At 39.8% G+C, this 12,253-nt stretch overlaps 1 protein-coding gene across 2 annotated transcripts in view; it reads left to right on the top strand.

Moving 5' to 3' along the window:
* The window catches only part of LOC125766914 (uncharacterized), a 393,268-nt gene that overhangs the window by 159,475 nt on the left and 221,540 nt on the right, over positions 1-12,253 (top strand). For both annotated transcript variants that reach the window (XR_007418706.1, XM_049433014.1), the window contains exon 3: positions 541-585. Coding sequence is in view for 1 of the 2 variants with exons in the window: in XM_049433014.1 (XP_049288971.1) it covers positions 541-585 (45 nt within the window). In the remaining variant the exon portion in view is untranslated. The remainder of the gene's footprint in view (positions 1-540; positions 586-12,253) is intronic.

Here is a 12,253-nt window from a genome sequence, read left to right as displayed (position 1 = left end):
TAGAACCCTTCAGAATCCTCAGAATGAGATTTGGAGCTTTGGACCAACAATTCCGAAAACTAGACTGTCAGAAAAAAAACTCATATTAAGATAGAAATATTGGAGTAGGATTCCTCCAGTTTAATGAGTGATTTAGTCTTTATAGTACGTATGTCAGTATCCACAAAGAAAATATCTTCTTCAAAGAGTAGTCTAATATCTTATGATTAGTAAAGACTCCTCGATTTTGCTTCCATTTTATCGTGGATGACTGTTCCTAGATCTCAACAATCTTATAAGTAACAAAATTTTCCAAGAATTTTCCAAGAAATAATGCAAATACTATGTTCTTGTCTATGTTTTCCAATATTATAGCAAGTGCCAAGTTATCTCTAGATCTCTCAAGTTTGGAGTAACTAGTAGCTGTGAACATACTTTATGAATTTATTGGTAAATACACTAAGGACCTCAGAGATTAATGTTTGAAATGAGCTCAATTTAGAAATACTTCTCTTCAAATATTTTGTTTCACTAATCTATAATTCAAATCTTTCTTTTCAGATCACCAAATTTCCAAGGAATTTCAAAAGGCGAGAATTACCAAAGGTAAGATATTTTAAAATTAATTCCGATAACAATTAACTATCTGCTTCGCAGATAAGCTTAGCAAAATAAAAAAGGCGAGAATTACCAAAGGTAAGATATTTTAAAATTAATTCCGATAACAATTAACTATCTGCTTCGCAGATAAGCTTAGCAAAATAGAAGGAATGATACGATGTGGCGCAGTTTCCTTTAAAGAATAGTACGGCTTTTTGCAATTACTATGCCTAATGTTTGGTCCTTCAAAACCCCCGACCCCCTAAAAGGGCCAGGTGGTGGCAAATATCTTGATTTGCTTCACCGAGTTTCTCCGTGCAAAAAAAAAAGTATTCGCCTGGAAAGGGGTATAAAATGAAAAGAATAATAAAATAGTTTTTTCTCCCCCAACGCCCTCCTTCCTCTTCCCCTTTCATTTCTTATTTCTTTACGCATTCGTGAAATAATTTGAAGAAAGGTAAAATACAAGCGAAAGCATCACTTGAGATTCTTCTTTACCGTTGGTGAACGCAATTTTTTTCTTTCTCACTTGAAGGGAAAACCCCCAACGGTAGGTAAAATCAAAACTAGTCGGTAGTGTTGGAGGGTAAAAGGGGGCCGAGGGGGTGGGGGATCGGATAGGGAAGGAACCAGTTGGCAAGGATCTAGTTTCAATCTTTACCGGCAGCACCGAGCGCTCGAGATTGGGTGATAAAAGTTCAATTTAAATTTACCGGAAACTCGGCGGTTTGGGGATCGGCATTTCCGACACTGTGGGGTGAGGAAGGGGGTGGGGAAAGAAGAGGGGAGGGGGTGGAAAATTGAATGAAAATATTTTGTTTAGCTTCGGCACCGGGTGATTTTGAAATTTATTTTATTTCACTTCTATTCATCCTTCTTCGTTCGGTGTGGTTGAGAAGTTTTGCTTTTTCTTGTGACACTACTATTTCCTTTTTTTCTCTCTCTCTCTCTCTCTCTCAACCCCCCTCTTTTCTTGCTTGTCTTGTTCACTAGCGCGTACGTAAGTACTAGACGGAAGGGAAAGCAAGCAAACGTTGGGTAGAGGGGAAGCGAAACGGTCAGGTATTTTCCATTTCATCAGGTTTTTTTTACTTAAATTGATGTGGAGCAAAATGGTAAATGGGAGAACATTTTTTGCACCAAAACTCTTGGTCACATTGAGCGCAAAATTCTTTTTTCCCTGATGTTGCTTGAATTATAGGGGGAAGAAGGTGGTTGGTGTGGAGGGAAAAGAGGGTGTTAGCCTCCCTGTTCCAATTCTTGGCTTTACCGAGCGGGATGCGTTTTATTTTAATTTTATTTTAATTTTTTCCCCCCTTCTATTTTGTATCAGAATTGCAATGACCGGAGCGCAATGAGTAATTTATCACAACTTTTTGTTTCAGTATTATGTATCCATATTTTTTTTTGCTGTTGTTGTTGCTGCCGATAGCAATATTTGGCCCCATTCTGAAGCATTCAATTTGTCGCGAGGAGTCGTTATTATTTTTTTCCGCTTTGTTTTGTTTTGCGTTTCACATCACAATGATTTATGCTGATAAGTGCACGTACCCGCAAAACCGTTCGATTATGTATGCATTCTTTCACTAAAAATAGATATAACCGTAAAACAGGTTTTTAAATCATACCAGAGAAATAGTGAATAACTTTGAAAAAAAAACAAATAACAATTTTATGAAGTTTTTTGTAATAGTTAAACTATATTAAGTAGATAGAAAAAAAATGAACACAGAAAAAGAAAAAGTAGGGAAAAATATATCGATAAAACCGTAAAACAGATTATTTAATTATACCAGCGAAATAGTGAATAACTTTGAAATAAAAAAGAAAAACAAATAATAATTTTATAAAGTTTCATTGAGTAGTTAAACTATATTCCGTAGATAAAAAAACAAATGCAAACAAGAAAACGAAAAAATAGGAAAAATATACAGACAAAACCGTAAAACAGGTTTTTAAATCATATCGGAGAAATAGTCAATAAATTTGAAAAAAAAACAAATATCAATTTTAGGAAGTTTTTTGTAGTAGTTAAACTTTATTCAGTAGATAAAAAAATAATGAAAATAAAAAAAAGTAGGGAAAAGTAGATAGATAAAACCGTAAAACAGATTTTTAAATCATACCAGAGAAATAGTGAATAATTTTGAAAAAAAGAAAAGAAAAACAAATATTAATTTTATAAAGTTTTATGGAGTAGTTATACTATGTAAAGTAGATTAAAAATAAATGAAAACAAAAAAAAGAATAAATGGGAAAAAAATATTTATTCCCGACTTTCTAGTTTTTAGTAGCCATAGGAAAACTTTGCGGTTACCTTTAAAAAGCACTCGCACGTGCAATGAACCGATCGACCGGAATGATCCAACGAAGGTGTGATGGGTATACCAATACATAGGCGAAGGATTAACGAACTGCAGGCCGAAGCAACAAAGAAAACAACAACAACAACAAAAAAACATCATCTTTCTCTCGCATAAACATTAAGGTTACAAAACCTCTCTATTTTGGGGGTCTTCCAACGTCCGCCATCCACACAGATTGAGCATATCAAGCCGATCGCGTTGGATGTGAAGTTGCGCCACGGAAGGGATGTAAAAAGTTTTTTTCTCTCTCCATCCTTCGCCTTTGCCGCTCTGCCTCTGTTTAAGGCGCGTGCCTTTTTTGCCTTCTCCTTCCCGTAAGTTTTCGCTTCTTGGAAGCGAGCTTCGGTTTTTTTTTTGGTACGGTATTGCCCTAAGGATGTCCAACCCGAAAGCAGATGTTGCTGTTCAATTACTTTTTAATTTACTTATTACGCTATAAAGCTCTAGCAGCAGGTCGTGTCGGGTGTATATATATATATATTTGTGTGTGGAAGGAAAATGACTAGCGACCGTGAGGACACCGCAGGGAAGTAGGGCTTAGTCTCTGTCCTTCCTACCCCTAAATTCCTTCCCCTTCCCTTCATCCACCATTGGGTAGAAAGTTGAGTTTGTATAAAGATTTTTTGTGTGTTTCTTCTACTGAAAAAGCGTTCCAGGGGCACAAGCGTTTTCATTTTTATGTGACTATACTACCGTGTATGTGTGTTTATGTGAACATAAAATAAGGAAAGGGGATCCATAATCACACACACACTCACACACACACATACTAATACAGATTAGAGACCGCACATAACTGGTAAGGAAAATGCGCTTCGGAGCTGCCCTTGAAAGGACACTGTGAATGAGTTCTAGGAAAAATGGATTAATAACGAATGAGTGCGTTATTGTACGGTTTCCTGGGAACGTTTGGAAAGGATTGGGAAGGTTTTTAGCCGGGGGTTTTAGCAACAAAAAAAAAACAAAAAAACAACGAAAAGGACCACGAAATGGATGTGAAGGATACTGCTGAAGGTAGCTTTTTTTGTATGTGTGTGAACCGACCGGATCATGCACAAACTTCGTAAAACGGGCGGGAAGGTGGGCTAGCCGTACCCCTTCCCCCACCCCACTTCATTGGCTTTGTTGCTTCAACTTTGGCTTTTGCTATAAAAACACACCTCACGGTAGCAGCTCAACGAGCAGCTTATTTGACCACAGATCGTTCACTGCATGCTGTACCCCGAATGTCCAGTTTGTTCCAGTTTTTTCACCTCGACTCCATCCCCCCTACCCTCACTACCGTTCCCTCCCCCCCCCCCCCCACCTTATAGTTTTAATGTTCAGATGAAAAGTAGTTTAAAGTAGCCCTTTTCATATGCAAATTAACTTATTGCCTTTATGCGCACGGTGCAATGTAAAATTACAGCGAATTACTGGCACGCCCGTAACCTCTTTGTGTATGTGTGTGTGTGTGTGTTTTTAATATTTTTATTTTGTACAAAGTTAGCCGGGCAACAATCAACGTTTCTCGGTGACATTGCACTATGGGGAAACTTTATTTGTTAGGTTGTAATATTTAATAACATATATTTTTTAAAATTTTAATTATTATTTTGTTTTGGTAGAAAAAAATCAGTGAAATGTGTATAAAAAAGATAAATTTGAAAAAAAATTCACATAACGGTCATGAACGTCACAAGGCGCTTTAGTGGAATGGAGACGCCTAGTATTTGATGAAAAATTACTTAATTATTTTTTTTAATTACAATTGCTTTTTAGTTAAAATAAATTAGTCAACAATAAAAGGCATTTATAATAATGAATTATAAAATAATTAATAATTATTAATAGTAGTAATTCAACAAGTTTCACCTAGCGATCATAAATGCCGCTAGGCGCTGTAGTGGAATGGAGACGCCCAGTGTTTGATGAAAAATTACTTAAAATCTTTTAATTATTAATTCTTTTTAGTTAAAATAAATTAATAAACATACAAGAAAATTCATAATAATAAATTATAAAAAAATAAATTTGAAAACGTTTCACATAGCGATCATAATTGCCGCAAGGCGCTTTAGTGGAATGGAGACGCCCAGTACTTTGTACTTTGTAGTAGCCACCGGTCTTCACGCGTCATGGTCCAAACTATCTACTAAACTTCATCAAACTTATCTCTCTTTTAAAATAGAGATAAAATATGAGTAGAACAAAATTCTTAATGGCCGTCTAAGATACGTTCCGGATAACAATCCCTTTATGTTTATCTGTTGATAAATCTAATTCAGTTATTTAGATAAATTTGAATCTAATGTCTATATCAAGACATAAAATATAAAAACATATGTTAGCAATTTAGATAAACTTCAATTATATGCTCTATAAACTCGTTTAAATTATGTACAAAATTTTGAATTTCGAATTATACGTCCAAAATCGAAACGATTCATATCACTGTCCAACTTTGTTTGGCTTGGTTTGCCCGTGTGTTCTATGTGTGGTTTGTAGCTGCACTAAGAATCTACATTCCAAATTCGAGACGGCCCGAAAATGGCTCAGAGGGGGCTTAGAGGGGTCAGGAGGGTGGAATAAAATAATGCAAAAATAAAAAGAAAAAATAAACTATTACCAAAGGCACTCGTCTATGCGGTTTCTTGTTACTCGTTCCATACCGCGCGCTACACACGGTGGACACTCGTTTCGAAACGATAGCGTTGAACTTGTTCCCATTATCCACGATACACATAAGTACTGGACGCCAGGCCAGCGGGATGTATGGGAAAATCAGCACAAAAAAACCCCTATGAAAGGATGCACTATTGTTCAAGCTTCCTATGGCTTTTGAGATTGTCGAAAATTTGGTTCCCTCTCCATCCAAAGAAGAAAAAAAAAAAAGGAAGCGGATTTGCAACCAGGAAACTAAGGGTAAAAGAAACATTATAAACACACACACACACGGACAAACACACATTCACATTTGTAGCCTCAAACGTAAAGGATAAAGGAAACATCAACGGTTGAGAAGCATCAATGGAGTTGCGCGCGAGCAACCTGTGGTTTCCGGTTCGCCCGGTCATGTTTGGATTCAGCGATGAACAACTACAACCCCAAAACAACCCCGAACGAACCAGGTTTGAATGGTGCGCAAAAATTTTGAGCAAACGGGGGGGGGGGGGGGGGGGGGGGGGGGGGGCAGCGAAGGGCAACGGAATCCTCATCACGGGGTACCACATCTCATGGTACACCTTCGTTCCTTCGAATAAAGAACGTCCCGTCCCGAAATAAATAGGCAATAGAGGAGGCAGAGAGAAGAAGAAAGAAAAAAACAACAACACTGCTAGTTGAAGGTAGTAAAACTAGTAATAACGATAATGATACTACATGAAGCAACCGGGAAAGTTTATTTCCTTTTCCCACGGACCACGGTGGTTTCGCACGCGTTCTCCTTCCACCCTCTCACCCTCCCCTCCCCCCCACTCCCTACCCTCCACCACCATACCATTGTCCTTTTACTTTGGGCAACTTGTCCTTTCAGTCCCACGTCCGGCAATTGGTCCGTTTTGCTTCTACCTCTCACCCCCTCTTGCATCCCTCCTTCCTCCCTCCCCCTTCCCCTTCCCATCTAACTAGTACCACACAGGACTCCGTGAGGCTTTTTGTCATATTTCAATTATTCACCGTTTGTGACCCTCCTGTGCTCTTTTCGGGAGGAGGGGGTGGGAAGGAAAGCGAGGGATGGAAAAGGAAGGGAGGATTTTTCCATTTGACGTGGAGTTGTTCTACGTACACCGTTTACTCTTTTTCACTGTACTATTCGCATCATCATCATCATCATCGTATCGGTAACATTGAGACCAGTAGGGGTTTTTTTTCCTAGAGGCCGAATTTCCTTCCAAACCCCTCCCCCCTCCCCTCATCCCTTTTATGCCCGAACGATAAGGTTAGAATCACACAGTAGCTACATTTAAGCATCCGAAAGGCCTGTTTTTGCACGTGCAAACGTTGGCAAATTAATAATAAGGGGAAAAGTAGAGCGATAATGCATTTAAATGAAACTTATGATGACATCGTGAGTTTAGTTTTTTTTTGCTTGGTTGATGAAGAGGATAGGAAAAAAACCAAAACGTGTTAGGGGTTTGGAAGGCAGAGGAAAAAAGGGGGTAACTATTCATGGTAACTCCCGTGTTTCTTTTCGACACGGAAAATCAGCTTTCAGCCTCACGTACGTGGCTATCAATGGCTCGGAAAATGTTTCCCCAACCCCCCCCCCCCCCCCTCCCCTGGTAAGGGGCGAAAGAAATGCTCGGCAAGATGGAAATGAAATTTTCACCGCCTGCCGAGTCCGAAGAGTCCAGTGTTAGGATGGAGAGTTTTTTTTGTTGTGCTGGCGAGAGGGTAAACGGGGGGGGGGGGGGGGGGATGTGAGGGAGGGGGTGGATGAGAGCGGAGAAAAGGGGAAAAAAGGAATGGAATCAGTAACGTGCCGTGCCGGACTAATGAGTGAATGAGCGCGCGCGGCATTAGTCGTGACCGCAGGCCAACGGTACCTGGTACGAACTTGGCTCGCCTCTCGAAATGATTATAGCAGTTAAGTCGAACAGAACACGACGACAATCCGACAAGACCTGTCAGAGACGAGAGAGAGGGGGAGGGGGGGGGGAGGTGTAAGGGTGACAGCAAACGGCTCGGTAAGGTCAGGAGATGCTTGGAGAGTAATTAAAACGTGAGCGGAAAGATGAAGGACTTCAATTGAAAAAGCAACCTTTCGGGTGAGTATTGCTGGGTAAGACGTATTCCAGTGAATGTTGCAGTGGACATGCGTGACAGTAATTATGTCCTGTGTTATGTTCACCTCTATTCCACCTTCCGCCCCATTCCAGGGTTGTTTTCATCCCCCTCTCAAACTCGACTCTTCTTCCGGGTGACCTTCTACATGTTTTTTTCCCCGGTTTTTCTTCGCTTTCATTTTTTTACCATCTCTTTGATTGTCTTTGCGTCCTTCGTCATATCCTTGCTGGAAGGATAACTTCACTAGTACGTTTACGCCATCTTTAAATTACTTTTAGTTCTGCCACAGCAAAACTATACAACCACAGCAAAAGTGTACCATCTCGCACCATCAATAACACGGGCACGGCCGTTCGGCTATGGCAGAGATTAGTGGTTTTCCCACCGTGCGCGCACACCCATCAGAACATGTGTCGATCGCACATTTACACGTTACACATTCTACCAACGTTTACCCCTTGCGAGGAATCCGTGCGCGCTTATTGCTTATCCTTGTGCCGGTACCTTCTTGCGAACTTTAGGGGTGGTGCGTGAGCGAGAGAGCGATAGCAAGACCCCAAGTGAGAGGTAAGGAAGGAGCTAGGGAGGGATGAGAAGCGGCGAGGTACAAATATGCGGTTTGGGAAAAGCGGAAAAGTTGCAAAAGTCGCAAAGTCACGTAGCAAATCATGCAAGTAGTGTGAATCGTCGATGGTGGTTTAACCAATACCGATAAGGGTTGGTGAAATCGGTTGTACAGATGTTGGGAAGGTTTGGTGTTAAATAGAAGAGGGCAAGGGACGAGAGGGGGTAGGGAGATAATTGGCGTGTTTGAGATTTGATTCGTTCATTGCGTTCACCGCGAGCTTAGCTTTTTGCTTTTGGATTTTCTTCGATGAATAGGGAAAACTTCGAATTTTTCCCCTAACAAAACATACGCCAGATAAACATGAAACAATTATAAAATGCTCTCGAAAAGAATTTAAATTCAAAAGCAACAATGACAGATAGAAATAAAGATAGAAATAAAAAAGGAAAATAAATAAATATAATGTATACAAATATATAAATAAATAAACGAATAAAAAAAGAAAATAAATTAATTAATAAATAAATCAATCAATCAATAAATGAATAAATCAATCATTCAATAAATGAATAAATAAATAAATAAATAAATAAAAAAATAAGTAAATAAATAAAAAACTTAATAACTAAATAAATAAATAAATGAATAAATAAATGAATAAAAAAATAAGTAAGTAATGAAAAAATAACTAAAGTAATAAATAAAGAAATAAGTAAATAAATAAATAAATAAATAATAAAACAGATAGATGAATAAATAAATAAAAAAATAATAAACAAATGGTTTAATAAATGAATGAATAAATATATAAACGAATTAATCAAATAAATTAAATCAAACATCGCTTTAGTCTGTAAATAAAATAATCAAACAACAAATCAATTAATTAATCACATTTTTTACTGTAATAATAATTTCATTGCTGCTCGTTTTCTTAAGGATTCATTTTTTTTCTTCAAATAAAATCAAATGAATATTATCTTGATCTAGAGAAATCGTAAAAGAATGAGATTTTTTTTCCATAAGAAGAATATATAAACAAATCTCTTTCCTCGCAACAATGCTGTAAGAAGTTACCGAGAACAAAGGCATAATGTTGCCGCGAATAGAGCCGGACAGTTTACACAAATGTTGATTATTATTTTCTGATGAAAATGAAATACTTTGACTTGATGAAACCCGGCGAAACTTCATTGCCCTGAATGTTACCGAGGAAAACAATGACCGACACAGACAAAAAACAACAACAACAACAAAAATCGCATTTTGCTGGAAGTCGTCTTGCTGCATCGTTTCTTAATATTCTTTTCACTTTTTATGGTAAATGCTAAAACACAGTCGGTGAGCTTATTCATTTTGAGGTGAGCGAGAGAGAGAGAGAGAGAGAAGAACAAAGTATGGTACCATCTTCAATGGCGCACTTTTTAGCAAATCAACCATTGGGCTTGTGAGCGCCACAGTGGACGCCACAGATGGGATCTGTCTGTCAATGTTACTGTCAAACAATTTTCACTTCACACCCGGACGATGGATGCAGTAACAACCATCGTTCGTCTATCTGGTTTTGAAAGCCTGTTCTTTTTTTTTTATTTTCTTCCCGCCAATGTCCATTCCAAAAACAGAAGAAAAAACTCTATGGGAGATACTTCTGTCAATAATTTGTCCATCCAGCATCCATTTCCATGTGGTTTTGCGTGGGAAAAGGATGGGGGGGGGGGTGGGGGAGGGCAGTAAATTTGACTGCTTTCGGAATAGCAACGAAATGTTTCGCTACTTGTACCTTCGTAATGTGTCCATTACCATCCGCGCGCGAGTCACTCACAGTGAAATAAGATTTCCGGTGCGTTGGTCATCTTTTCTTTCCTTCTTTCTCTCTTGGTTTGTGTTTTAGATTTTGCAATTCCTTCCCTCACGGTCCGATCACACCAGTGATGAAATGCGATTGTAGTTGTCGCCATGTTTTTGCTGGTTTTTGCAAGCCGCACGGTGTGACACAGGCTGCCAGTGAAGATTTCGCTGAATGTTCGTTCAATCATCTTCACTGTTCTTCAAATAATCGGCAACTTTCTTGGGACTGTCGTGTGATGAATTTGTGGTTTCAGGCATGTAGCTTGACATTTCGATAGGTATTCGGGGCGCTCTTATTGCTTTGCTTGAAGCGATAAAGGTGAGTTCTAGCTTTAATTCTAATTTGTTTCAATTTTCGTCTGCTATTTATTCGAACGTTGGATCTTCCAATATTTGGAGATTCGGATGATATAAAAAAAAGAAAAAAGTCATCTTTTTATGATTAAATTTTTTTCCACATTTATTAAATGACTCAATTAAGATTAAACTTCAAGAATAGAAAACAAAATTGTTTTCAATAAATTAACAAAAGCAATTTCTTGAACAGGAAAGAGACTTTGAAGATTACGGCAAACTCCTCAAGGTTTGCCGTGATGGTTTTGAGCTTGTGATTAAATTAAATACGATTAAAGCGAGCAGCGAAGATATGAGTTAGAATAATGTCCAATTCGATTCTCGAGTGCAACGATTGCCCTACATAGACACAAACGGCCTGCCTGCCTGATGACACGACGCTAGAGCCAGCCACAATTCTTTTGTAGTTGCACATTTGATTTTATTATATTGCTTCATCTTACTTTACCTTGTACCCCCAAACCGGTTCGTGCGATGCAAGCTTAATTACCGTACACTGTCGTGAGAGAAATGGTCACAAAATCTGCCACCTCGATACCTTCTCGTCTAACCCCGGGGGTGGGGGGGGGGGGGGGGAGAACCCGGTACAGCAGGATATACTTAATCTCCATTGAGGTGAATTAGTTGTAATCAAAGAACCTCTCGGGTACCCCGCACGGAAATTACTCTTAATTTTCCAAATCATCCCCCGGTAAGCTTGGGGAGTGTTGGATTTTCCCGAAGGAGGGGCGAAGGAAGAGGGGAGTGTTTCGAGTGGTTGCGACCCGGTAGTGCCATCTGAGGGTCTCTTCAAAAAAAGGAGGTGTGGGGGAGATGGGAGAAGGAGAAAGGAGGAGGTCGTTGTTGCAGATACGGCACGCCTAACGTTGGGTACAAGTGCCAAGTGCTCGTTTCGGCGAAGTCCGTCCGTCCGCCCTATCTGCCGGTGGTCCCGTGTCGCCATCTCGGGGAAAGTCTGATTGGTTTTTGTGCATCTCTCCTTCCCCCCCCCTCCCTCCCTCCGGGGAGGAGGTGCAATTGTGCATCTCGCCGGTAAGCAGCGAAAACCGGAGGATGTATTTCAATTGATGAAAATTGCCCCCATTTCTGAACCGTACCGGGGAAATCCGGGTAGCCCGTAGGAACGTTCGCAATAGCGTACGGGATGTGTATGTATGCAACAACAACAAAATGGAGAGGGAATTGTTTTCTTGTTGTTTTTCTTCTCCTTCTTTTCCCGTTTTTTCCCCTCTTTTTCTGGGGGGTTCTGGTGGGTCGTTCCTACATCTCTGAATTTCATCATTTTCGGATGCAATTTTAAGTGAGACGCTACTAGCGCACGGCTCGAGCCGAAATTCTATTATCCTGTTTTTTTTCTTTTGCACCGTAAGGCAAGGGTTACTTGGGGGGGGGGGGGGGGGGGTTGCTCCGAGAAAGTGACGGAAAGCCATGCAAAACTATCCAAGCAGAAGGGTAACATAAATACACATACACGTACCTTAAAACTTTCTTTCCCTCTCTTTCTCTCTCTCGCTCTCTCTCTCGCACACATTGGAAATCCTTAACTAAAGAGAAAAAAGATTTACAAAACGCAGCCAAACTTCGACTGCTCACCTTTTTCGCCAAGTTTCGAAAAAGGTGGGGAGGAAAAACTTTCCCCACCCCCCCCTTTTTCTCTCTACCACCAACTCTAAGGACAACACCGCACAGACGCATCTTAACGAGATGTGGTCCGGAGGGAGGGGAGGGGGGGAGGGTGGGAGGAAACACAGCGATGTGGGGACGAGGTCGA

This window comes from Anopheles funestus, chromosome X (assembly GCF_943734845.2).
Source record: "Anopheles funestus chromosome X, idAnoFuneDA-416_04, whole genome shotgun sequence".
NCBI lineage: Eukaryota > Metazoa > Arthropoda > Insecta > Diptera > Culicidae > Anopheles > Anopheles funestus.
The sequence above is the reverse complement of the archived record's forward strand: the minus strand, read 5'-3'. Positions and strand labels throughout refer to the sequence as shown.